The sequence below is a fragment of the Mugil cephalus genome, chromosome 10 (genome assembly GCF_022458985.1).
Source record: "Mugil cephalus isolate CIBA_MC_2020 chromosome 10, CIBA_Mcephalus_1.1, whole genome shotgun sequence".
In the NCBI taxonomy this organism is placed as follows: Eukaryota; Metazoa; Chordata; class Actinopteri; order Mugiliformes; family Mugilidae; genus Mugil; species Mugil cephalus.
Window position 1 is genome coordinate 3,326,768 of NC_061779.1, and position 27,982 is coordinate 3,354,749.

A 27,982-nucleotide genomic window follows, 5' to 3' on the forward strand; every position below is an offset into this window, starting at 1 on the left:
GTATTTTAAGACCTCGTGCAGCATCTCCCAACTTACAAAACTCAGAAGAGTCGTACAGTTACACTCAAAAGTGCAAATTTAATTCGTCTTCAAATACTGAAGCGTCACCTCCAACACAAGTTAATTCATGGAATGTAATTTCACATGTACCACAAGTTGAAAGATAGAAAAATGTACTGACATTACCTCCAGTGCAGCAGAGACAAATATTAAAATTTAGTTTGTTGCATTGTATTATTTCTAATTTAGTTAATCAAAACAAGATAACAGATCAACTGACAAAGAAATTAGTGCACAAAGGATCCATAGGCACATAAAGACATTCTCAGAACGGAGCTGCTATTATAGCCCCTGAACAATCACAATTAAGTAGGTCAATTAAAAACAAAGACGCAAATTAGCCCATGACTGAAGAGGACAAAGACACATCTGAAACACAATCCAGTCTATCCATGATCACTCGTGTTAATGCTACAAGTTTAAAACTGGCCGTTGCGCCGATGTTTCTGTAAAACCCGAAACAAGACACTCGCTGTAGTAGTAGTAGCTCGTAACGTACACATTCCTTCTCTCATGAAGACGATTCGTTGAGTCATTTTAAAACTTTTTTCCAGTCTTATTCCTTGAACCTCACGCATCAGCTGTGCGGCAAGGTTCACTTTGAGGCAGCGTCTGTGGCTGTGGAGCCGTCGGAGGGACCTCCCGCTTTGGCAGTTTCCTCTGTTGAAAAGGAAAAATTACACAATGGCTTCATCATCAGTCATTAATCAGGACACCATCTTTCCATCTAGGTTTGAATAATCATCTGTATTAAGCCTGTAAAGCACGGCGGCGGCGGTGGCCTGCATAATTAAAAGGCTCCATTAATCACTACTGCAGCAGCAGCTTCCGACCTTTATCTTTCTTCTCCTGCGTTTCCTCGGCCGCCGTCTTGTCGGCTCGGAAGAAGATGCGGGCGCTGCTCAGCGAGAAGTAAAGCAGCTCAAACTCCTGCAGGGAAAAAAGAAGACGAGGGAACAGATTTCAGACGGAGGCCGGAATTCAAGCAGAATGACGTCACACCTGAGTTACATAGAAGCTCTCACCTTGTCTGAATATAACTTGGTGCTTTCAATAATTATATTTTTTAACATTAAAGTTTTAAAATAATATTATTGTTATAATTTTAAACTAAATTTAGTCTATTTAAGTTCCACAAATTGTAAATGGAACAGATAACTTGAACCAACTCATGAGTTTTTTTACTAGAATTATTTACAGTGATTAAATCGAGTATTTATTAGAATATTCTACAGTTTTAATTGTAGAAAAAATTACACTATTAATCACAGTTTAGCACGATGGTGTTTTGCTCTATTTTGCTTTTAGCAGGCTATTGTTTTTATTTAAAATGCACTTTTAATTTCTCTGAGGTATTTGGGATCAGTAGGACCAAAGATCTATAAAAACTAAGCATCATCTTTGAATAAGAGGTAGTCCTCATACGTGGACACTGGGATTACTTCATTATTTATATTATAAAGAAGTCTGAGCAAACATCCTCTAGCGAGTACCTGCTAATTTGGTAGATTTACGCGTCATATCAAACTAAAAACATTAATAAGCATAAATAAATAAATTTTAACCTTTGCTACCACTAGATGGCAGACTAAAGCCACCACAGGATTAAATGAAGCAGAATAAGCTGCACTTAAACCTAAAACTTAACGTCCCCATATGAGGACGCAGGGCGGTGGTTTTAATGTACAGCAGATACCAGACTTTTGTACCTGGAGGTAGACGTCCAGCCTCTTCTGTGTGAGATTCATCGTCTGCAGCAGCTTTTCGTCCTGACTGGTGCTCTGGACGTTCTGCTCCTTCACCACGGCGCTCATCTCTTTCTTGTACTTATCCCTGACGGCGTGGAACCAGTGCAGCGAGTCGAACTCCAGATACTGGTCCAGCAGCTTCAGGATGTAAGCTACACCTGAGAGAGGAAAGAGTACAGGAGGAGAACATGTCAAGAGCAAATCCACAAACAAAGGACAGGTCTGTAACTGGATGACGGGCTGGAGTTAGGAGAACCGCTGTATCATCATCATACGATGCCCACTCACCCATTGCGAAGCCGTCGTCTGTGAAAGCAGCTCCAGTTTTGTTCTTCTTGTTGAGTTTCTCTTTGCAGCTGATGGAGTGCTCCACAAAATTCACCGTCTGCAAAACAAAAGTGTATCAGACGAAGGTTTACGCTGAGAAAAACAAAAAAAAAAGAAAAAGAAAAGAGAATAACAGTTCCTTTCTGCACTGACCAGCGGGGGTACGATCATGTAGAAGTTCCTCAGGTGCATATTCTTGGCACTGCGAAACTCGGGCGCGAACACGGCCACCAGCTTCTTGAAGTACTCCGTCCCCTCGGCAGAGTTACTGGTCAGATCTCCCAGCACTGAATCCAGGACGCTGGGAAGGATTTAACATATTCAAGAGTTAATTAGAAATCAAACTGTAGGGATGCGTGAAACAAAACTAAAGTAAAATGTGAATATAAATGTAACGGTAATTTGAGGGACGGGAGGATCACAGATGAGCCCAGACACTAATTCCTTCTGTGCATCACTTCATGTATTTGTGCAGATTTCCTTATATATTTATTAGGCTCTGGATCCACCATGTGCAATATTTTTCCCACTGTGCAATAACCATATGTTACCATAGATAAATTATATATTTTGAATCATTTTTACATTGATGCCTGTGTTCTTACATATTCTTATTGTCTACATTGCTCTTTGTTCATTTTGGGATCAACCCTTTGCCGCTGCCATTGTTGTTGTGATGTTCGCTTGCTTTACACGTCATGATTACGTGGTTACATTTCACACTAGGGCTGAGAGTATCAATCGGTATCAATCAGTATCAATACCAAGGCTAGTATCGGTATCGGATCGATACTAGCGTGATGAGATCGATGCTTTTGTTCCAGTTTTTCTTCTATGCGTCCAGTAAATGAATTGTCACAAAGTATATGCAGCTTCTCTTCAAGTCTGAAGGAGTTTCTCCATCATCACCTGTAGTAAAAGGTGGATATGGACAGAGTCTAATACTCAGATCCTGGCATCACAGCAGCATCGCACAGCTGGTATGCGGAAGAGAAGGAAACTACACGGGATGCAAACCCACTTCTTTGGTGGAAAATGAATGAGCCAACATTTCCCCCTCTAAATATATTTTATATTTGTTGCTTTTGTTTACTTATTTACTGCTACTGACTTTATTTTCTATTGTTGTTGTAATGTTTACATTGTTACATTTATATGGCATTTGATAAAAATCGAATTATTTCATGTTTATATTGTTAAAAAGTCATATATTGTAATTAGTTAATAAAAAATAGTTTTATTTGCCTAAAGTATTTATTTAGCCTGTGTTTTATTATATTCATAATCAACTAATTAAAGGCAAAATTACAAAGTTATTCAATCATTCTGACATTTCAAGTAAAAAGCCTCGGTATCGGCGATACTAGCCCTGTATTTACTTGGTATCGGATAGATACCAAAATTCCCAGTATCGCCCAACCCTCGCCTACACACTGAGACACGGGTGTAAATCATTTATTATACCTGTGCTCTCATCAGTCTGGCTTGATCTGCATCATCAGCATCCAAACACCAGACGGTGCTGTGTCTTTTTTTTGCCAGTCGAGTTAATTTTTGTTTCCACTTCCTGCCTAAAACTTTCTTCGAACAAGAGTCATCAAATGTTACTACCAAGCGGACCAATCCCAGCTCTTCTTCTCTGCGTAGTTAAATGTCTGGGGAGGTGTTAGGGCTCTTTGTAGATGTACTATAAGTATAAACCGCCTATTACCCTGCAGCTTTCTGCGTCTCCTCTGACAGTCCCTCCTCCTTCACCAACTCCTCAAAGTTCACTATATCCTCCAGGTCTGGGACAAATCTGCAGATGACACAGAAAGTTTAAAGTTTAAAGTTTAAAAAACATAATTACACATATAACATATGCGGACTTCCTGATCCTGATTTTACCTGATCGCGCTGCTACAACAGTGGAGGCCTCCAGAGCGGATCATGCGCACGTAGCCCATTGCGTTGCCTGAAAGAAGAAAAAAATATATGATGTAACGAGGCGTCGTCTTTGTCTTCGTTTTGGAGCTGCTTCAACTTTCCAAGGAGAAAGTTTCTCACCGATCTGGCTGATGAGCTGCCTGAACTGGTCCAGGTAGCTCTGTCCATCAGGAGTGATGCCCAGCTTCCTGATGCCACGGTTAAACTTCTCTGCCCGCTCGAATGGGTACTGCAACGAAAAAATACAACTAAAAGCTGGACAACAATCTGGCCGGAAACTACACAAGAGAGAGAAACCGACGGTACCTTCTGATCCGACTGGTCCTTGGTTTCTCTGAAGAAGCGTATGTCCTTGATGAGCCGGGACTTGATGTGTTCGTCGTACATGAACTGGCTGAAGATGTAAAACTTTTTCCGCAGGAACTGGTAGGTGAAATTCACCTGATGAAAGAAGAGTTGTGAGTCCACATTAAAGAGAGAGACCTGTGCAAACAGAAGCTCTTCGGTCGGTTGCAGCCGTGAACTCACAGTGGTGTTCATGATGCCCGTTCCGTGCGTGCGGATGGAGTTGGCGATGTGACGGATGTTGATGGTGTTCAGGTGCTTGTTGTTACTCGCCTTCTCTATGAAGATCTGTTGGACGGCAGCAATTTGAGAGTGGAAACGGTACAAAACGGAGAGAGACAACGGTCCTCCTGAGCTTTACTCCGAGTCTCACCTGGTTGTTGAGGTTGTAAAGGTAGCGCGAGACAAAAACGTGAATGTTCCTCATGATCTCCAAAACGTCCAAGCCCTGAAGTGGGGAAACAGTTAACAAGTGGTTTGTATAAACCTCCACCTCTAAGCTGCAGAAAAGAAATGAAGCAGACCTGCTCCAGGGTTTGACTGGGCAGATGTGCCTCCGTCATCGTGAGTCCGTAGCGCTGCGTGGCGAGGTTTCTCATCTCACTGTAGGTGGCCCAGTCATGCAGAGCCACAGTGGTCAGGTTGTAGAAGGTTTTATCCAGGTAGTGGGTCACGTAGGCTGTAAGAACATAAAGAAAAAAAATAACAGAACTGGAAATGATAACGATCTGCGTTATTTTACACGCACGAGCGGTTTCATTTAACGCACCTTTGATGTGTATGAAGCGGTTGAAGAAGCGGATGGGTTTGAGGGAGAAGAAGTGGGCCAGGTCCTTCATGCCGACTTTGAAAGGGTTCCTGTCGTCGAGCTTCAGGTGGGTGTGGACGGAAAGACGCAGGTCATTCTCGATCTCCTTACACAGCTTGTCGAGCAGGTGCTACAACGAGTTAAGAGAGTCACAAGGAGGTGAGAACATTTAACAAAACTTCAGTGTGGAGTCACGTTCAGTCCGTTCGTACCTCGTTGAAGACGTCCATGATCTCCTTGTCGTAGCTCTCCAGCAGCTGGTCACATGACTCCATGTGCTTGGCATGCAGCATGGACGGCACGCTGTCTCTCAGCGCGCTAAACATGTACTGCCCCAAACCGATAACAAACAAAGAGGTGATGATTAAAACGACTTTAGTTTATAAAGAGTTTTAAAGCCTAGAACCGTTAGAAACCGATTCGGCTTACGTGGATTCGAGCCGCGTCCACAGCGTAGTCGTACACGTCGTCTAAGTAGATGGGGAACACAGCTCGGTGCCAGTAAAGGAAACTACAGTCACACTGCAGCTTAACCCTGAGGAGAAATTAAAAGCAAACATTTGGAACTAAAACTCTTTTCAGAACATGACAGAAAAAAAAAATTGTACTGCACTTTACTGCATCAAAACCTCAACTAGCTTTCTACGTTTCTATATTAGAACATTACTGCCACCTTGTGGTTTGTATGAGTCACTATTCAAATATTTTAACTGGGGTTAAAAAAACATTTCTAAAAAGTATAGCATCTTGTTTGACCTTTTGGCAGATGAGTAACAGCGTCGGTCTTCAACAACGGGGGATCCTGAATCCATGCTGTTCTGCACAAATTTCATTGCACAATTTTGCACAAAGTCATGCTGCTCTCTTGCTGTTTTCATTCATATTTGCACTTTATTTATCTTTATTCTTATCTATACTGTTTTTATTTAGTACCTATATAATATAGTTACTATTGTAATTAATCCAGGACCTGACTGCAGATTTGTTTGTGCAGCACTTTGGTTCAACTGAGGCCGTTTTTAAATGTGCTTTAGAAATAAATTTTGACTAAAACAAATTTTGACTAAAACAAATCTTGACGTAGATCAAAGAAGAATTTTAGGATTTGTGTCAAAGTTTTAAGTGTATTTACACTATTTTTAATTATAATTTTTGTATTGCTATTTTAATTTTGAGTGTTTCTATAATTTATTCTGTATTTTTATTCTGCATTTTATTTCATTCTACTTACTGCTCTTATATCGTACTATGTTTTTATGAATTTTATATTTTATTTATTTATTCTTATTTATTTTTTGATATTGTTCCTTTATTATTTTAACTTAACCTTTTTACAGTGTGAATTTTCGTATATTTTCGTTTACAATTTATTTTATTCTATATCTTTTATATTTTTATGCAACAAACACCAAAGCTAATTCCTTATTTGTACAAATATACTTGGCAATAAAGTCTTTTCTGATTCTGATTAATCTCCATGTCCTTTTTTTATAATTTTTTGTCAATCAAAATGTTGCAGCAGAGACCAATCTTTCCCACAGCAACCAGAAAGGATGGTTGGAGCCTCTCACACATTCACATGGATGTTTTCTCGCCCTAACTGATGAACCCAAACAAATGATTAAACATCTAGAAATCTACGCCACTGATAATCAGTTTTAACCAGATCTGAACTCACCTTTCACTCAGCTCACTAATCAGGTCCAGCTTCTTCAGAACAAGTTGCAGCGGAAGCAGCTCCTCATCTTTGAAGGTTTTCTGGAAATAAACTTAGAAAATTAAGATAAAAAACGAAAAAAAACAAAAGACAGAATCAGCGACTTCTAACCTCCAACGTACCAGCTGAGTACCGACACACAGAGCCAGAGACACAACGAGGCGTCGCTCCTTTGTGCTCGGTCCGTTCAGAGCGTTTTCCGCCAGCACCAGAGACGACAGCACGTCCAGCCTCTGCTCGCTGTACTTCTTGTCGGAGATCACTCTTTTCTTCAGTGAGAGAAAGAAGTGTCGTTTAAAAAAAAAGGAAGCCGATTAAAAGAATCCACACATGATTTATAATCACTAAACTACATGTGTGCATTCACCTTGGCTACGCCGATGGCGTTGAGGGCCTGGGACTGCAGCTGCTGAGAGATGTGTGAAACGGAGTCGGCTACGACCATGGAGCGCCGGTGAAACGTGTGCTCCACCGCCTGAGGATAGAGCCGCACGGCGTTACTTCAGCTTAACTAGAGAACGAAAACTGAAGAAAGCAGAGAGCACACACCTTGAGCAGTTCAACCAGCCGACAGAGAGCTTTCACGGACGTCTTGGTCATGGGCCGCTGCATCGACATGTACATGTTCATGGTCGTCTTGATGATGGTGCTGATGCTGTAAGCGTACAGGATTCCCTGAGAGCAGGAGAAAAGAAAAAAGGAGAAGGAGACTATAAGTGAAGTCATAGTGTGTGGAAATGTAAAGAATATTAACCAGAAAACTATTAGATGATCACACATAGGGATGGGCACCAAAATACTGGTATTTTTTATTTTTATTTTCTCGTTATGATATGAATTTTTGGGATTTTTTGGATGACCTGTCCCCCGGCTAAAGCTGTCCCTGAAAAAGTCCCCAATTTTAGCTTTTTATGAAAGAGAAAAAAAATTGTTGCACGCAGACTACAGGTATTACGGTAGCCGGTTGCCCTCCTATTGACATTACAGACATAGCAGTTTAAATAATAATAAAATAATAATATTATAATTTGCTGATGCAAATGGTAGTAACCAGACCGAAAACCTGCATGGATGGAAGTGAACCTTCAAAATTGCCTAAGGCTAAACGTTTGTCAAAAGTTTGGCTGTAATTCACCTCAAAAGATGCAGCAACATGCAACAAATTGTGCAAGGGAGGTAACACATAGAATTTGATTAAACATCTGACGATGCATAGAGAAAACAGAGTAATGTAGCATCTTTGATAAGCTGCCAGACACCAGACCAAGTTAGCAGCATCTCCAGAGAGAAGAGTCTCAGCCCTGAGTTCGTTCCCATGTTAGACAGGAAAGATTAACATCTGTTTGCAGAAAAACTGCTGAAAGTTGTATGTTGCTAGGTGTTTTTTTTGTTCTCTGTGTTCTGTATTGCTGCTGGTTTTGATGCACTGCTGTTTTTTATTATGATAATCGTGACAGTTTGTTGTGAATTTTATTTTATATTGGCTAATTTATTTCTAAGTCTTGTTGTATTTACACTACCACTATATCAAAAGTTTTAGAACACTCCTATATTTCTTCTTTGTTTTTTCCTGGTCATTGAAGTGGACGTGGATTAGAGCGTCAAGCTTCAGGTGTAAATTGGTTTTGTCTTTAACACCAACCTGCACAAACACATTACACCTGCTGTTGAGGTCTTCTGCCAGCTTGTCACTTTTATGGTCCTTGGACAATATGGACTCCATCTTCATCATCCAGGAAGTTACAAACACATAGTAGGACTGAACATCCCTGACGACAAAGCATACAAAGACATACTCAGATTCTTATCTGTAGTGTTTTTGTGAATGTGAAAGTGCGGAAAGCTTTCAGGCCGACTGACTTTGTTAAAGTCTGAGCTCTTTGCTGCAGGTAGGTGTCTCTCTGTGGTTTGAGGGCCTGTAGACTCTTCTTATCCATCAGTTTGGCTAGATTTTGGAGTTTATTGATGAGGAAAGCGTCAGGAAACCAGATGATATTTGCAATCAGAGTGACGGCTGGAACCTACACAAATGGACGAGAAATTTCAAAAGAAAAACAACAATAAAAGAGAATATAGACAAACTTCTAAGGCAGACAAAGGACACAAAGTGATCACCTTTTTACAGACGTCGAGCAGCGACTTGTAGAACTTTTTGTCGATGTTCCTGAAGATGTGAAAGTGAAGCACAAAGAGACCACAGACGCCGGCGTATTTATCTCTCTGGTCAATTTCCGAAGGTTCACCTACAAAAAACAAGACAGATAGATAAACTTTATTGCCTGTATCGAGTGACAGAAATTCACCTTTGACAGGCTCATAAAAAGATTCGAAAGACATCATCATAAAACATTAGGGATTGGCATCGATTACTGGTTCTTTTAAAGAACCGATTCCAACTGGTTCATATACATCATTAGCCTTCATGCAAATACACACGAATCCAAAATATTTAAGTAAAGGGATATAGGACAGCTTAATATTAAATGAAAAATGGTAATAATGTATATTTATAAATAGGACTAGGCCGAGTGTAGTACGTGTTAAGGGCATCCATCAGTCAGTAGGATGGAACTCTCTTTGAATAAAATGTATTTTTGATTTTTTTTCCCGGTATAACGAGATAAATAACTTTTTGAGAAAACGGAGGAAATAATATGTGACCGTATGGCCGCTTCGGGCTTCCGTAGGATCCAATAATAGACTGATAAACCAGAGTTAAAACATGGATTCTGACACTGAAGGTCCTTAGCTTCCTCCTCTAAGTTTAAAGCTGAGAAACTGACCTATTTTGGACTCGACGTTGGAGAATATGGCGCGAATGTTGAGGGTGAACTCCTCGGCAAAGGCGCTGTTTTTGGCGACAGACACTCCCTCGCCGGGATCGTCAAATCTCTGCTCCACGCAGGCCTGTAAACGTCACAAGAAGCGTATTCAGCCTTAAAATGGCATTTTAAATCTTTAAAACCAAAGGCCTGAAATAAAAAGAAAAGCCACCTGGAGTATCATGCCATCCAGCAGCTGCCCCTCCAGCTTGAGCAGGAGCTTCTCGAAGGGTTTCAGCTTCTCCTCAGGAATGGAAAACTTCCCGGGGTTATGGTGCACGGATTTCAATAACCTACAATGAGAATAGACGTAGTTAAATATACAGCACATGTAATAAATAATAAATAATTCCTTCCTTTATATCAGTTGTGTGTGTGTGTCTTTGCGTTCACCTCTTATACATCTTCCAGTGATCCTTCAACGTGCCGTGATTATCCATAATCTCGTCGAGCGTGAGCAGCACCACCAACAGCTCCCCCAGGTGTTCGTACACGATCTGCAGACGGAAAAGCACAAGAGACACGGTGATAAAAGCTCACAGACGTTAACGGACACCTGCCAAAGATCAAGAGTGAATCTTAAAACTCACTTGGAAATGGACACCTGATGACTCTATGATTTTTGTTGCACCCCTGTGATGCAAGAAAGGAAATATTTTAGTACATTTTATCTTGTAGAAACATGTTACAGGTAACAAGCGCGCTCAGTGATACTGAAACAGTCTTCACCTGCGTTATTAAGAGTTAAGTTAAGAGTAAGTAAACAAACAAGAAAAGCAAATATATATATATATATATATATATATATAGTATATGCATACATGTAAATCTATAAACAATGCAAATAAAGTTTTTAGTTAGTTATCCAGCGTCCATAGTAAATATATACTCTTTTCAAAAGCTTATGTAAATTTAGCAAACAACAAAACTAATTATAACTATTTACACTAAATTTGCAACCATTCACAAAACTATCAGTCAGTAATAATTTCTAAAAGCCCCAAATCTCTGGCAATCTCTGTTTTTGGCTGCAGTCGCTCCATAGACTGAACATAGCATCACTCCCACAACCTTTCCCCTCCTCCTTAGCAACCGTTGACACATCAATTCCTGATTGGTCGATGGGATGCATTTTTCCACCAATAGGAAAGGGGCTGTGATGGGGGTTATTTTTTTGTTTTTGTTTTTGATTTCCGGTTGCTAGCATGTCTAGCAGTACATAGTTTGATGTTTGCACTTTCGACAAAAGTTGAAACAGAGATTCTGTGATGCTGTGTCTTGCTGAACTTAAGACCTACACAGTACAAGTACAAAAAATAAGGAAAATAATTTCTTTTCCAAACCTTGTTATGTATGCAGTTTGACTTCCACGTCTCATTTCTAGTGTTATTTACTGCTAATAGTTATATTTCATAAAGAACTACGTGGAAGTAATTGTGAATGCCGCCAAGGCCATTGAACAAAAATGCAAATGAAGCGGTAAATGGACGTAAGGATTGAAATGTAATTTAAGATTTTTAAGCAAAATATGCTCATATTTAAGACTTTTAAGGCCTTAGATTGTCAAATTTTAGGCTTTTTATGCAGAAACCCTGTAACATCTGCAAAGACTTGAAGTGGGGGAGGAATATCAGTGGCATCAGAGTGCAGCCGCTAAGTAAATGTGTCTCTACAATGAGTCTATTTAAACCAGTCCAACGTGAACAGTGCGTCGCCTGTGCAGCTTCTGGTCAGAGATCGTACTTGTTGCTGTTGTAGAGGGCGGCCAGCTGGTGGACAATGCTGACCACCACTTCATAACATCTTGAAACGAAGCAGGACAGTTCCTATGAAAGGACAAGCAGCAGAGACTTCCGTGAATGTCTTCATGACTCCATTAAAATGATGCTCGGACAGAAATGATTCACACTACCCCACCTGTAGGAAGGAGATGAATCGACCCATCTGAATCTGAGACTCCCCCTCGACAACGCTGGTGTCCGACACTGAAAACACAAACACACACGCACATACATACGTGTGTCTTAATTTAATCAGTTAATTAAGAAGTAAACCTGCAATTGATGTAAATAGTAATTACCTCCCTCTCCATAATACAACAAGCCGTTGTAGAACTTAGTTTCTGCCTGAAAAAAAAAAACACACAGCACATAAATAAACTGAAGAACACTTTGATACCAGAGACGTCTATTTCAAGTTAGTAGGTACGAAATGCACCAAACTCATCTGTTAGACCTGTAAATAAAGACACGTCCCACAGCAAAGACTCACTTTTTAAAAGTCTTTTATTCCTTCTTCTCGTCCTCTAAGTACTTTTTTTATTATTTTTATCTATTGTTCTGCTTGAATGTTTCCTCAACACGTTGAACTTTTCAAAGTTAAAGCTGAATTTGTCTTTTCTTTAACCGTTAAGACAGTCACACATTAGGCTATAATATCTTTGTTGATATTTTCAATGTTATTATTATCCGTGACGTTACACAAGGTCAGTGATGTGACTGTTTGAACACACTCGTCAGTCTAAGGAGTATTTTCTATAAAAAGACTCATTCTGCCAAAATGAACCACAGGAGTTAATCCCATCAGACTTTATAACTTCTTACTCTTAACACTCTATTTACCTCCGTTAAACTACTTGTGCAATATTTGGTTTTAGGCATCGTACATCTTATTTTTATTCTTTCTATACATTATCACTATTCACCACTTTATGTATATCGTCATCTGCCAGGTCATGTTTTTCTTTTTAGTCTACTTTGTATATTATTGTATATTTTCCTGCGTTTGCACACTTTATGGTTACATTTTTTTCTACAGTAGCTGCACCGTGGGCCTTTTAGGAATGTAATTTTAATCCTGTATACGTGTTGCACTTGTCAGAATTGACAATAAAATTGACTTTGACTTTTGAAACTGTAACTTTATGGGAGCAAACAAACAACAAAACAATTTCCAGGAGAGTCCGTCACCAGAGACATCGTCATTCATGTTATTATTTTGCTGAGCTTCTTCATTATTCATCAGTTGTTTTGTGTTACATTAAATCATTCATATTATTCATCATATCCTCTATTATTCATTATTCATCCTCATTATTGGTGTTAAATAAACAACACATTTCACTCTAGTTGCCAGAAACAGATGATCGCTGTATCGAGATCTTACACTTCAGATGATCAGGCTGTGCTACTATTAATTAATTAATTAAATTTAAATATTTTCCTTCTATGGAAGGATGGTGCCCCCTTTCTTTTAACAAGTGCAGTTATTAACCATAAAGGTTTAATAACATAATTCTCCAACACAAACAAACCTTCCCGCTAACACAGAGGAAACTGTTTTGACCAAACTTACCTCATACTTGAGCTTTTTCACTTCACTACAGAGAGCAGCATACACTGTGATGACTTTGTTAAGAACCTACACATAACACAAGCAACAATTATTTAAACAAAAACAATTACAAACAAGTTCCTGAACATAAAATCTACAACTTTATTTACCTTGTTGTCTGTTTTGATTAACTCTAACAAAGACGACTGTTCATAGGGGAGAAGCTGAAAGAGAGGAGAAAGTATTAGGAAGGAAATTGCACAAGTTTAAATTGTGTAAGAGCGACGTCCTTTGGGAGGTGGTTTTGCTGCCGCTCGGTTTTGGTGCGTTACCTTGAGAGCGATGGGGTCCAGAGTGAAGTCCCACACATCTCCGATGGAGTCGTCCAGAGCTTCTTCGATTCCCTTCAGCTGAGACGTGTAATCCTCCAGAAACTTTCTGTAGTTCTTCAGTTGAACCTCTGTGTGTATTTCTGTCCGAAGGTGGATGGTTTAACACTTTTAGTGACCGCCGACTGTTAATGTATTCACACAAACTCCTGTCTGCAGCAACAAGACGTAACAGTCCTGCACTAACATCCTGAACAAGCTTATGGTATTTAGCATTTGTATTTTCATTTCCTGCAGGATTGCATCATGCTGAACTAACAGTCCTTAATACAAATCCCTTTGCATTCAATTAAATCCAGTTTAACAGCATTAAAAACAGTTGAATTATTACCAACCATCTTTCCTACACTACTTCAACACAAACTGAACATTATAACACTCATGAAGGGGGATTTGCTGCAGAGCTGCTATATTAGAATGTGTTTGTTTCCACTAGTGTACCTAATGTTTTGTCAAGCGAATGTAACGTGACTCAAAAGAGTGTGTTATGAACTCATTAAACATTGTTCAGATACACAATAGTACTCAACTATTAGCAAATGTAGCTACAAAAAATATAACAGACTAAACATGCAAACAATGCATTCTGTTTAATTTTTGCACCTCTCTACCTGTAACTTAGCAGCTACTGTCTACTGCCAGACGGTAGCCTGTTCCTCTTAATTCAACATGTTATCTAGGTATGTGAATCTACTCCACAGGTGACAAGGATCTAATCGTGCATGTGTGATGAATTTGCAAAGTGCAAAAATTACACTGAAGACGTTTTTCATCTAAAAGTAACTGATGTTCCTAAGAGTTGTGGGCAAAACACAACACTGAGACCTAAGGAAATACAGAAGAAACATAAAAAACATACTAAACACACACTAAATGTAAACACTTTCATAATAAACTTCTTTGCACTAAGACAAAGCGAAACATTTGGAGTTAATAATCTATTAGTTACTCAAATAGGGCTGAACATGGTCCCTGAACTAAAATTACTTTGACACCACTGATATAACTTGATGCAAACAGTTTATCAGACTGATTTCACGGTGTTCATGGCTCCTGCTTTCATGCATTTTGTTGTGCTGCATTAACCATAACTTTACTATAAACTTCATATTATCTTTATGGAAAATACCTGTTCTCTCATGTCATATTTTGTTTTTAGACTCAGAGTCTTCAGTCTTCATTTCTCGTGTTCTTTTTTAAAGCACATATTCAGTCATTAGCAACACTACACATCCATTCACGGTCTGACAGAAATGAGTCCTTTCCCTTTCATACTGCATGTGCTTGCAGCTTCATGTGTGTCATCTATTTGTCCCTTTACCTAACTACCTAACTACAGTTTAGTTACATGATTAAACCTTCAAATCATTATTTTTTTTCCCCTCCAACACTACAAAGCTACAAGTCCTATTATCAGGGAACTACAGTGTAAATATAAATGTTTATTTCATTTGTGAGCCATTAAGAGGAAGAAGCACCACCTCCACAACACAGATAACAAAACCCCGAAGTCATGCAACAATGGCGCATTTTAAAACAAAACTAATCGGGAGAAAGGTTGCATTATTTGGTTGCATTATTTGGTTGCATTATTTGGTTGTATTATTGGTGCTGTAGTCGCTGTCAAACTGATCAGCTGTGCGTTTGCACACACTGCGCTGGTTGATGTTTACTAACTTGGACAAAGCTAGCTCTTAATGTTTTGAGTTTACACTTCACATTTTAGCTTTTCCATTTATCCCAGAGGCTCAGTTTAACTAAATACTATACTAAAAAGCTTCAAGCGTACTTACTTGACAAAGAAAATGGGTCGGAACTGGACAGAATTGCTTTCTTCCAGCAAATATACGGAGCCCAGCTACACAAGCTAGCGCCGGATGCTAACGCTGTCAACGTTAATTTCTCTTTCTTTTTTAGTACTTACTTTGTGAACCGTCGTCGAAACGGTCAAACTCCCAGTCGGGGGTGATGGTTTCTGTCGCCATGCTGTCAAAATACTGCTAAATGCCCCAGTAACACCGACACAGTGCAGTTAAAAAGTGCAGCTACGAGATCCCATGATGGATCTTATGATTTTTGTGAATGGCCGCTAGTGCTCATGGGAAATAGAGTCCAAAGGAGCGAGCGACAGCTAGATAGATAGATAGATAGATAGATAGATAGATAGATAGATAGATAGATAGATATTATCCTACTACGATACACCGATCAGCCAAAACATTAAAACCACTGACACGAGTTAACATGGATCATCTTGTGACAATTCAATGTGCTGCTGGGAAACATTTGAACCTGGATGTTCCTTAAACTTGCAGCCCCTTCCCTCAACCCACAGGACAAAAGTGGTCATAATGTTCTAATGTTCTGCTGCATATTATAGTATATGGCAAACAATATAACAGACTAACAACAATTACCTGTAGTAAGTTGTATTTGCATCTGTATCTGACTATGTATACAGTGGATAAAATAGAAAAGTAAAGGAAAGATATGTGCTGCATGTGTGTGTCTGCGTGCGTGGAGTGTGTGTCGGTGGAGGCAGGGATAATGTCACATTGGAGACTCAAGACGCTATTCAGACGACAACAGAGCCTGAGCGGAGGAAGAGTCACGGGCAACAGTACTGTGCTAGAATACACACCTCTACTTCTTCTGTGGTGTAATGAAAAGGTAAGACTCTCCTGTTTCCTTAGCCATACAACTCACACTCTTACTGCGCAAATGTGTCAAATTAACACAAATCTTAACATGGTGATTGATTATTGAATGTGTTAGCAGAGACCCTGGTGAGACTGAGGCACTCCGAGTCAAAGTAGGCGTGGGAAATTCATTTTCTATGACAATTAAAACTCAAGATCTCACTCTGTTTTCAACCCCTTTTGATACTTAACACGCGTAATAATTGTGTAATGTTGTGTGTCTGCAGGACCTTGCATAGATATCATTAACCATATATCTCAAAATGATTTACTTTCAAGTCACAACTCTCTATCATATATGACAGAACAAAATACATCATAAATAATACTTTGACGCATATACTGCCACTTCGATTTTTAGTGGAAAGAAAGCAACCTATTTTATACAGTTCTTCTCTTATAACTCGTTAACCTCATCTGTTTAGGACCTGGTCATCTCTTAGGAATGTCAAATTAAGTGTATTGTATCAGTTAAACAACGCGGCCTCAGTGTGGGTGACGGGGGGAAAGGACGCGTGGAATGATAATGTCGGCAGTCCGTGCCGTCAGATGACTCAAAACAGCAGTGGCCGAACGATTGTCACGCTAAGGTTGCACACTCGATTTCTTCATGGAGATGAGATATGTGCTGGAGTTAAATGCCATCATTGTCGGATGTCATTTCACTTAAAAATGCTGCCTCCTCCAGCTTTTTTCTTTTCTTTTCAGTTTTTGTAGCTTAGTTGAATTGTCAAGCAGTTCTTGTTTGGTTTGGCTAATTTGTTCTCTGCATCAACAGCCAGAGGAGTAGGAACAACATCCTGCCAAACCCAACTTTCCATCATGGTTGTCCCAGAGTCACAGGATAAGACGTTTCTCCTAAGTGGCTCTGAGGGAGTGAGCCAACAGTACAGTCCCAACCCATCCTCATCCCTTTTCTCTGGAAGGCCGCAGCCTTTGAACCCTAATGGGAACGTATTCCCACTCAACTCCGGCCTCCATTACGAGCCACGAGACTACACTGAGACGGACTCCCTGCTGCCCAATGAACTCTACAGTGGGTCGAGGTTCGGCGGATCCGCGAGAGCTAAGGCTGCAGAAGGCTCCGGTGCACCCGCAGAGTCGTTCTGCTCCATGGTTCTGCAGATCCTGGTGCCGTTTCTGCTCGCCGGGCTCGGGACAATTTGTGCTGGGTTGCTGCTTGATATGGTTCAGGTGAGGAGCCAGGAAAAAAAAAAAAAAATTGGATACAGGCAGAGTGTCCCAGTGAGTTTCATCATCATACAAAAATCAAACAGATCAAGGCAGAAGGGAAACAGAAAGCTAATTGCTAAAGGGATAGGAAGTTATTGTGAGGTTTCACAACACAATGTGTAAGAGAGCCTTGAAAATTATTATGCTGAGAGGCAAAGGAAAAGGAGGATCATTGTGTGGTGACATGTTGTTGGAATCAGTTCAGCATGCAAGATGAGAGTTGCAAAATAAACAAAAAACTATTTGGAGAGTGGTGTGAACACAGGGAACATTGCCTCGACCAAAAAAAAAACAAAAAATAAGCAAATAAAACTACTGCATGTTTGTGGTGAGACAAGTTTACGACTGTATTTTGCACCCTGTGTGTGTTTTCACGGCAGAACTGGGAGGTGTTCCAGGATATCACAGAGATCCTCATTCTGGTCCCCGCTGTTCTAGGCATGAAGGGGAACCTGGAAATGACTCTGGCCTCGAGACTCTCCACGGCTGTGAGCATGTGCAGACACAAAAACATGGGCGCACGAGCCGGAAAATGAACAAAAACACACACTAAATGTAAACACTTTCATAATAAACTTCTTTGCACTAAGACAAAGCGAAACATTTGGAGTTAATAATCTATTAGTTACTCAAATAGGGCTGAACATGGTCCCTGAACTAAAATTACTTTGACACCACTAACATCCATGTGTATGAACTCTGACTCATTATTAGGAAGCTCTTCATGGTATGCAGAGAAGCATGCAATGAAATGTGAAAAATATAAACAGCAAATTACGAACACTATGGATTCGAAGGCTGACTGCAGTGACGTTCTCAGAATTATATTTTCTACTTTCTGCACCGTGGGTGTGAAACTCCTCACCGACCTGTGATGAGCAGCCAACAGTGCAATATCCTGCAGGACAAATAAATGGTAACCAGCCCAACCAACTGTTGCACTGGAACAGGAGAGTATTATTTTATGATCAAATTATACCACCGTTACATCAGTCACATTCTGACATTAACTATAAAGCCATAAACATCCGCTGCAGCCCACTGTTGCACTGGGTGACAGGTTCCTTTATTGTGATCACAATGAGCCAGCCCCATTGTGGTGTCATTCCTAATTCATGTTTAGATAAATAATTTAGCCATTAAATTAAATATAAGATTTGTGCCCAGTTTTTATGTCTGCAGTATTGCTGAATAGAATAGAACAGAATAGAATGCATTTTATTGTCATTACACAGTGCAGAAGAACGCAAGTATATGCAAAATAGAAAAATTGAAAAAAAAGGTATTATTTACAAAGATTTACAAGCTAAAGTTAAAATACTGATACAAGAAAATACAAAAAAGATACAAATTTGGTGGCAGCAGCAGTTAAAGTGTAAACTTGTTTAACACAAGGTCTAAATAAACACACACGCAATAAACAGAATAGCAGCATCATGTGACTAGAAGTCTGTTATTGCACCTCTTATATTACATTGATTGTGGCATGTGAGAGTTCAGGGTGGTGACGGTTCTGGGCAGCCAACAATCCTCTAGGCTTAGGCCTTATATTATATTATACTTGGAGATCTGTGACCTATCATGCATCATGTCTGAGACTGCTTTAGAAAACCTTGACTGATTTCCACTACATTGCATGATGCATGAGGTTACGTTGCATTACTCATTTCAGTCCAGGACATTATACTTTTAAGAGTGAAGCTGGACGATGTCCTTCTCTATGTCCAACACTAAGGTCAAAAACAGAAACAGGATTTTGTGCACACTGACATATATGTACATTTTCATAACAGTATTTAAAATATCATATATTTACCTTATCCTGAAAGGCCCCTATTTGTCTTTATCCCTTTGTATCCCTTTAACCCTTTGTAGGACACTGACTGAAATACTTGGAAGTTATCGGAAAAACTGTTTTAAGAGAGGAAAGACAAAAAACGCCATCTGTCAACATTTAATTGATTGATTTGATGGATGAGCACCTTGACATTAAAGGTCAAGGTTGGCGTGACCCTGGGGTGTAATTATGAGTTATTAATGGTCAAAAGGTGACGCATGGTGCTGACTAAGTTGTTTATTGTCTATTGATATGGTCAAAGGTGAAAAACAACCAGCAGGCTAGCAGTAAGCTAGCAGCTAGCAACCAATAAGGAGATGCCAGCTAACTAGCCTAGCCAACAGCAGTACACCCACATAATGAAATGAAAACACACGATTTTAAACCTCACTGAGAAGGAACAGGGACACAATTTAAAATGTGCTGAAGTTACCAGATATGGTTCCGTTCTAAATAATTCTGTGAAACTTCTGTCAGCATATAATCAGCATTGATCATGCTCAAAATCTAGATTTTGGTTTACAAAGCAAACAACCTCATATTTACTTGCTACGTTAGACTCAAGCTGGAGTAGATCTGTATATCGGTGCAGAGGAAAAATATTATTAAAATCTTTTAAGATTTACCAAAATGAATTTTTCAAATTTCTCAGTTTTCAGATACAAAATACGTTTTTGTTTTTTGTCAATTTTTATGAGTTAACAAATATGTGATGTGTGTTGTCAGGTGAATGCAGGAAAAACTGAATCTGCCAGAGAGAAGTGGATGCTGATTATTGGGAACCTGGCGCTCAAGCAGGTACTTCATGTTCATTCGCCCATTAATCTGTGTTTAGTGTCATTACTTAATACTTCTCTCATTTCCCAGCTACAGGCCACAGTGCTGGGCCTGTTGGCATCTCTCATGGCGACTCTGTTGGGCTGGATGGCAGAAGGAAAGATGCCTTTAAATCACATGATGCTCCTGTGTTCAACCAGTGTTTCTACCGCCTTTGTGGCTTCACTGCTGCAAGGTAACGGTCAAAACTCATCGAACCACCGCCCCTGAACTTCCCCAGTGCAGCAAGCTTAAACAGAATGATTCAGTTCCTCTTGACTTCTTGTTAATTAGTTGTGAAACATAAAAGATATTTAATATTCTGTGAATGCTGTGAAAACCAATCTGATTTAATCATCAGTTTTCACAGCTGCTTCTTTCTTTCTTTCTTTCTTTGCCCTAATTTCTTGGAAAAGACTCACATTTTAAAAAAAAATGGGAGGATGAATAGAGGGACTGTTGCGCCATCATTGGAAATTTCTTTTGGGGTTTAGTCATTCTTGGTTGCAGAATGTCTCCGGATCAAACCACAATTCCAGTTTAATCACAAGCTAATTATTAATACCTCAGCACCACTGAAGCAGAGGGGGACCAAGGAATTATAAGCTGCATTGACTGCATTTTCCTTTTTGGCTCAGTATAAAATCTATTCTCAACACAAGTGAAATTTTTTTTATCTTCTTCTCCAGGTATCGTCATGGTGGGCGTGATCATTGGTTCCAAGCGGATGGGAATAAACCCAGACAACGTGGCGACGCCTGTGGCCGCTAGCTTTGGAGATCTCATCACGCTCGCCTTGCTGGCCTCCTTCAGTCAGTGGTTCTACTCCTTCATGGGTGAGTGAGATGGTTGGATGGAGGCGCCTGTGAGGAGCAACAAAGACCATGCGTTTTTAAAATTTTTGGCCAACAGATGGCACTTGTGAGCCAAACTTAGACAATTTAAATAATAAATAATTAATAGCTTGTTTTTGAAAATCCCACGGGACAGATTTGTGAAGCGGTTGTCACATCTTGTTTCTATAGTTACTAACTAATTGATCATCAGTCATTATACATCTCATTAATTTCCACAACGATCAGGACTTAATTATTTATTTATTATTCATCTCTGTGGGGCACTGAATATATGTTCATGTATGTGTATTTAGGTATGCATCTCTATGTGCATGCATGTATATATGTACATATTTGTATGTATTTACATAGAGAAGACAGGAATCAATTTATAACTATTATCAATTAATTATTCAAGGAAGAGGGGTGGGATTTAATAATTTATTTTTATTTTTTTTACTTCCACCCACCCCTTTTTGAGTATGTAAACTGAATAACAAATTGTTAGAATATTTTGATATATTTGCATTTTCCATTATTTCTTGATGAACGTTTATTTTCCTCATTTACATATTCAAAACAATCTTCTCCTTCATTCATCTATGGTCCAAACCCACAAGCCTCAAACGTGGCTCATAGTTGCTGGTGTCCTCCTGGTAGAAAATGAAAGCGTAAATAATTTCTGCTCCTTCTGACAGATATTTATCCGTATGTGTTGTACCTGGTGGACCTGTTATATTTATGCCTGATCCCCGTCTGGGTGACCGTCTCCTCCAAACACCCAGCGAGTCGCCTCCTGCTGCGCACGGGCTGGGAACCGATCATCACGGCGATGGTCATCAGCAGGTACTCACATGCATTGGGTCTCCTCAGCGTGTTCGTTAATTCTTCTGGACTCCTTGCTGCAATTTAGGCTATTTATTCAAAAATAACTGGAATATAGAAAAACTTGTGCATGGACCTTGGCCGACATCACAGACAACGATGTTTTCCAGTAGTTTCACATGTTTATATTAGTTTCAATAAAATTAATCAGTAGGTGGATCCAGAGACAAAGGAGAAAGTCCTACCACTTTATTAAGCATGCAAATATTAGTAAACTTGATTATGCAAGTATTTGTAATGTCAATGTCCACACTTCTAAATATAGTCTAAAACAAAAAAATCACCTCCATGTGTATAAAAATGTTAGTAATGGCTTTATTCTCACTTCTAATCAAAATCTTAGAGATCTCTATTAGTTGGCACACATCTACAAAAAACAATCAGTCTCCACATGCAGCATTCAGGGAGTTACATTGTTGTATAGTGATGTGCTGAAGAAAGAAGCTGACGTGTCTTATCTTGCATTTAAAAAGGTTTATTACAAGAAAGAACAATGTCAAAAACTCTTGCCGAATCTGAAAGAGCTTCTGGCCAGTTGTCGAATCCCCTCTCTCTTTCACCTTATATGTGGTTCTCATCCCCAAGAACCCCCATTCCCAAACAAAACGTATGTCCTTACGTCTAGTCAGTTTTATGAGCTGGCATCTGGTAAATAACCTCTTGACCTTTAAGCTTTGCACACACTTCGCAAACCCCCCAAAAACAGGAAAGAAAAACAAGAAGATAACATACTACACGATTCCATGGATGCACACACACACACACACACACACACACACACACTTTCTTCTCAGAAACACACACGCATGCTCTCTTCTCAGAAACACACACCCACATGTGCACACTTAGATGCACAGACATGTTAAACAGACTGGATTGAGGTCAGAAGTCCAGTTATATTGGCTCATTTTCTTGAATTGAACAAACATTTTCGTTATATTACACTTAACAGACTTAGCAAAGTGCACTGACCCTTCAGTAACAAGACAAAGGCATCTCCCTAAGCCGCAACAAACCTCAAACATAGTGTCCCCATATGAGGACGTAGGGTCTCTGGAGGTTAACAACTGCCATGGCAGCTGGGTTTGAGCAGGGGAACACTTCTATCCATTTAGGGAATGCATCTATTATTACAATAGATATTTCTGAATGATCAGTTCTTCCACAGGAAGTTCACAAGGCTTCGAATTACTCCCAACTATATCGAGGTAGTGGCCTCATTAACTATACAGCCGAGCTAATACAACAACAGAAAAGCCAAACAGAGACACAATCATACAAAATATGTGAAAATGATGTTTCAAACACTGAAAAAAAATCATTAAAACAAATTATCAATCTTAATTCTGACACTGTTCTCTCCTCTTCTGTCCTCCTCATCATGTCGTATTCTGCATCTCAGTAGTTTAGGTACTTTCCACTGTGTTTCTACATTACATTATCTTACATTACCTCCACTAATTGAAGTATCGAAAGTATCAATGTTTTGATTTGAGAATTGTTTTAGAGCATACTGTAAACCTGGTATCGGAAATATCGATATTTCAGTATTGATCCACACATCGCTAAGAGAGAGTTGTTTGGAGGAATTTGCTGGTAAAAAACAAAGTTAAAAACAAAGCACAGCTTCTCAGTGATCAGCCACACTTGGAATTTTATCAGTAATCCAAACCATTGTGAGTAAGAGAGTGAACTGTCAGATGTGCAAACCAGACAGTCCCTAAATTCCTCCTCTCCCCGTCAGACCCGAGGCTCATGTGGTGCAGCTACATTTAAGTGGAGGACGACTACATCTCTTGTCACTGCAGCTCACAATGGTGCTACACAATGGTAATGGGGTCATTAATCCCAATTAGTGAGAGGAGTCAGAAAGTGTTTTATTTCAACTTTCTAAACAACATCCTTTATCTCTCATTTCAGTACGATAGTAGTTGGTCTGTTAGTTTCATTATTGCCCAGATCCCAGCTTCTTTTGATGATTTTATGTGTTATGATGCCCGCAGTGTGTGGAATAACCCCTCTGAAAAAGCACGTTCTGAGGTGTTGTCATTCTTTTAGTATCGGAGGACTCATTCTGGACAAGACTGTGTCGGAGCCAAACCTGGCAGGAATCATAGTTTACGCTCCGGTTATAAACGGTGAGTCGTCCTTTGTTTTCGTGAAGATGAAAATCAGTGAATTCAATGGAAGTATCAGGGAAGAGTTCCACCAGTGCAAATTATATAATGACATCTTTATACTTCAAATTTTTAAACATTTTCTCTTTTTGGGACCATTCTCTGTAAAACCCTAGAGATGGTTGTGTGTGTGGAAATCCCAGCAGATCAGCAGTTTCTGAAATACTCAGACCAACAACCAGACCACGTTCAAAGTCACTTAAATCCCCTTTCTTCCTCGTTCTGATGCTCAGTTTGAACTTCAGCAAGTTGTCTTGATCTCCTCTACATGACTAAATGCAATGAACTGCAGCCATGTGATTGGCTGATTCAATTGAATAGTCGTACCTAATAAAGTGGCAAGCGAGTGTAAATGGTTTCTTGTCTCCAAGAACTCCATGATTATAAACAAATTAAATGAGTCCTCTTACATCTGGAAATATTGCTTGGTAATAGAGGGTATGCACTGACGTCACTGCTGTCCACTATAATAGATGCATTTACATGGCAGTGGAGGATATTTGACTATACAGAGATATTATTATCACTGGTAATGTTGTTTTACACAGCTGGTAGTTAACCTTTGAACATGTTCAATAAACCCAGAAACAGAAAGAGGGATATGACCATATACTACAGTCGCTGTGCAGAGACTCACAGCTTAAAAGGCACACACATATAATACACAGACATGAGAATATAAAAAATATGAAAACCCTTAGAAAAAAAGATATGCACAGAGAAAATCTGACTTTACTGTTATAAGAAAAAAACAAGAGCACAAAAATAGAAAACTATGTTGCAGATAAAACAGAAGCTGCAGCAAACTGGAATTGATCAGAAGTTTATAAAAAAAAAAACATTAAGACGTCTTGCATCACTGTAATTTTGCACAACTGCAAATATCCTCCAGCGTGATGGGTTATATACACTTCAAATAAAACCGTACTGTTCTCTTGACAGGCATCGGAGGAAACCTCGTCTCCATTCAGTCTAGTCGCATTTCTACTAATCTGCATTTGAACTACTCCCCTGGGGAGCTTCCTGAGGGCAGGAAGAGCTGCAACAACCCGTGCCAGGCCTTCTTTGGTTCAGGTAATTACAACTTTATCCAAGTCTTAGTTGTGGGTCTGGTTATCAACAAAGCCATCCATCCATCCATCCATGACTTAAAGAACCTAAAGAGTCACATAAAGTATGCAAGAACCATCCCCCAAATAAAAAAGTTTTTCAGCTGGTGCTGTACCACAGAAACTTTTGAAGAACCAATATTTTTCACAGAAGAAAAAACTCTAGGACTAATACAGCAACAGTGATTCCATAGTAATAAATAAATAAATAAATAAATAATCTTTTGTAGAAAGGAAACTGGAACAAATGTGAAGCATTTGAAGCATATGAAGCAAGATCACTTTGTTGAGCAGGGAAATTATTTTGTCCAAGAGTCACGACATAAGACAGGACATATATGAACCAGACATATTTGTAAGAATAAAAATAAAATAAAATAAGGTAGAGAAAATGTAAAAGTCCAAGTTGCATGAGATATACAGACATTTATATACAGGCAGACAGACGTTTTAGCTAAAGTGTCTCAGTGTAAGGTCAGATAAAGAAGTGTCTTGTGTGCAGATGTTCGTCAGACAATGTAATCAGACAGATATTATTGAGTCTTAAAACAACAGATTTCAGTGTTAAAATTCTCCTTTTATGTCCCCGGTTGCTTGTTTAAAACCTGGTGGTAGTAGGAGGATTATCCAAAAGTTGTAGTGGCAAGATTTTCATCTTTGCTGCACAGATGAAAAGTGTGTTATTATTATTATTATTATTATTATTATTATTATTATTTTAATACGAAGTGTAAGTGTGCAAATAATTTCTTAAAAAAAAGCATCCGTGTCAGATCCCGATGGCTCTGTCTGAATCTTTACATAGCATTTACATGGTACTATTTCTAAAATAATGTGCTTAAAAGTATCTGACGTTGCCCTTTATCGTGGCAGGAGCAAATCATCGCTCCGCCCAGGTCCTGCTCCTTTTGGTCGTCCCTGGTCAGTTGATCTTCTTGCACATTATCCATCTGATGAAAGGAGGCCACACTTTGCCCAGTCCCATCTTCACCGTCGTCTTTGTGTCAGCTTCCTTGATTCAGGTCAGTCAGACACGTTGGAGTACTTGCCTTCGTCAGTTCACCCGCACCCTGCTTCACAGTGACTCCCGTTTCTCCGACTCTCAGGTGGCCTCCCTGCTCTGGGTGGCCGACTGTATGGTCCACTGTCTCTGGAGAAGGGGTAAAGACCCGGACAGCCACTCCATACCCTACCTCACAGCCCTGGGAGACCTACTGGGGACTGCACTCCTTTCTCTTGCCTTCCTCATGCTGTGGTGCATTGGTGACCCTGGAAGTGTGTAGCTTCTTCAGAAGAAGATTAAAAAGAAAGAACAATTCCTCCAACCACTGCCTGTCAGAAGCAATCATGTTGATTTAAATTAGAACCAGATAAGGGCGACTTTTATTTTTTTGTATTTTCTGTTACTGTGTCTCCTGATGGAAACCTTATGGGGTCTGTCAAGATTCTGAGTCACCGGGTTCACAATGAAGTATATTCAAAGACTAAAACAAGGGTCTATAGTTTGTTGGCAGAAAGACTTCTCCTCAGTACCTCGAATAGAATAGAATAAAAAACCTTTATTTGTCCCACAGTGGGAAAATTGCAGTTTACAACAGCATATGTAGTGCAGAAAAGTAACAGGGATAAAGAGTGGAACGTGTAAAAGGTAAAAAATAAGATAAAAAAAGAATAGAATAAACAATAGTATTGCCAAATATAAAGAAAGTAACGAATTGCAACCAAAAGTAACCGTATTATAGTTTTGTCTACTGAGTCATAAAACATGTAAATTTATTGTTTATAAGGTTTCTTAAAAAAACAAGTTGGTTTGTTGTAGCATAGACTTAAGTAAAAAAAAATTCCCATAACATGCTTGTTTTATAAGACAGAGTTGTTGGCCCATATGTATATGAGCAAATAAACAGAAATGATTATACAAAAACGTAAGTAAACGTAAGTAAATAATCAAAATTAAATTTAAAAAAGGGGGTGGGAAGACGTACAACTAATTTACTGCTGCCTCTTCTCCATAAATTATTAATAATAATTGTTTATCTCCCACTTTTGTTTCTTTAGGTTTTGTTTTTGTGCGTCCGACGTCTTTTTTCAGTTTTTTTCTATTCATCTTTTTTGTCCTGAAAGTTGTAAATAAATCAGTTTATTTGATTTAAAGGATTTTCTCCCTCATTAGATTAATATAATGAACATGAACACATTATCCTCACATGTGCCATGTTATGGAAGCACACGGAGTGGAAATTCACATTAGTTCAGAATGATAAGGTTAAATTAACAGCCTCTACATTTTAATCCGTTACAATAAAAAGATAATTTGTCAGAAATGTTGGGTGAATGAGTCTGAATGTCTTTTTCAATGTGAGGTTTGGGGGCGTAAATGAGAATAAGGGCTCATAACTGCAGGACGTAGGCACATAGTGTCATGGAAAATTACATTCTTATTTTTTTGTTTTTTCATATGTGTTGCTTATGTGTTCTTTAAGACCATATGTCTTCACAAGGAATCTGTCTGAAAGATGGGGGCCAGCTGCAGTGGAGTCTTCCTGATCGTCTGTCTCAAAGCAAGTCTCATTTACAGATCCTCAGAGCAGACAGGGGGTCATATGGGGGGGTGATGGTGCAGGTAAGCCTTTTGAGATGGAGATGGTGGAGGGGATGAGAGGCGTGAAAGTCCTTTCAAACCTGGAGTGGAAGTCACTGAGTATTCAGAACCAGGTGGGAGCTCCCCACAAAGGATCCAATGAGAGACTGATAAAAACCAGAGTTAAAACATGGATCCAGGTGGTGGAGCTGCTGCTGAGATTTTTTTGAAGATGATATGTGCATGGTGGGGAAAAAAAAAGGAGAGGCAGTTGCCCAGATTAGTTCCTAGGTACTTAAATGAGTCAACCTGTGGTTGAAGGAGCCAACTCAGT

The 27,982-nt window shown here is 39.4% G+C and overlaps 2 protein-coding genes across 2 annotated transcripts; one reads left to right on the forward strand and one right to left on the reverse strand.

Annotated features, from left to right (window-relative positions):
- Nucleotides 1-53: 53 nt before the first annotated feature.
- washc4 (WASH complex subunit 4) lies at nucleotides 54-15,559 on the reverse strand. The gene is made up of 33 exons (XM_047596106.1): nucleotides 15,400-15,559; nucleotides 13,419-13,558; nucleotides 13,257-13,310; nucleotides 13,108-13,173; nucleotides 11,834-11,879; nucleotides 11,671-11,738; nucleotides 11,497-11,579; nucleotides 10,344-10,386; nucleotides 10,147-10,250; nucleotides 9,926-10,046; nucleotides 9,715-9,838; nucleotides 9,047-9,174; nucleotides 8,792-8,952; nucleotides 8,574-8,700; nucleotides 7,481-7,606; nucleotides 7,299-7,406; nucleotides 7,054-7,200; nucleotides 6,893-6,972; nucleotides 5,644-5,749; nucleotides 5,427-5,543; nucleotides 5,176-5,344; nucleotides 4,931-5,085; nucleotides 4,780-4,854; nucleotides 4,590-4,694; nucleotides 4,368-4,502; nucleotides 4,182-4,290; nucleotides 4,023-4,089; nucleotides 3,847-3,933; nucleotides 2,289-2,436; nucleotides 2,097-2,193; nucleotides 1,770-1,966; nucleotides 894-990; nucleotides 54-720 (listed from the first exon to the last, which is right to left on the reverse strand). Exons 1-33 carry the CDS (start codon nucleotides 15,458-15,460, stop codon nucleotides 656-658), a joined length of 3,516 nt encoding a protein of 1,171 aa, XP_047452062.1. The 5' UTR covers nucleotides 15,461-15,559; the 3' UTR covers nucleotides 54-655.
- A 504-nt stretch (nucleotides 15,560-16,063) lies between these two features.
- Nucleotides 16,064-26,683, forward strand: slc41a2a (solute carrier family 41 member 2a). The gene is made up of 11 exons (XM_047596763.1): nucleotides 16,064-16,145; nucleotides 16,953-17,368; nucleotides 17,788-17,895; nucleotides 19,971-20,042; nucleotides 20,112-20,256; nucleotides 20,750-20,896; nucleotides 21,595-21,742; nucleotides 23,840-23,919; nucleotides 24,901-25,032; nucleotides 25,941-26,089; nucleotides 26,174-26,683. The coding sequence occupies exons 2-11, from the start codon at nucleotides 16,997-16,999 to the stop codon at nucleotides 26,348-26,350; spliced, it is 1,530 nt and encodes a 509-aa protein (XP_047452719.1). The 5' UTR covers nucleotides 16,064-16,145; nucleotides 16,953-16,996; the 3' UTR covers nucleotides 26,351-26,683.
- The last annotated feature ends 1,299 nt before the right edge of the window (nucleotides 26,684-27,982 follow it).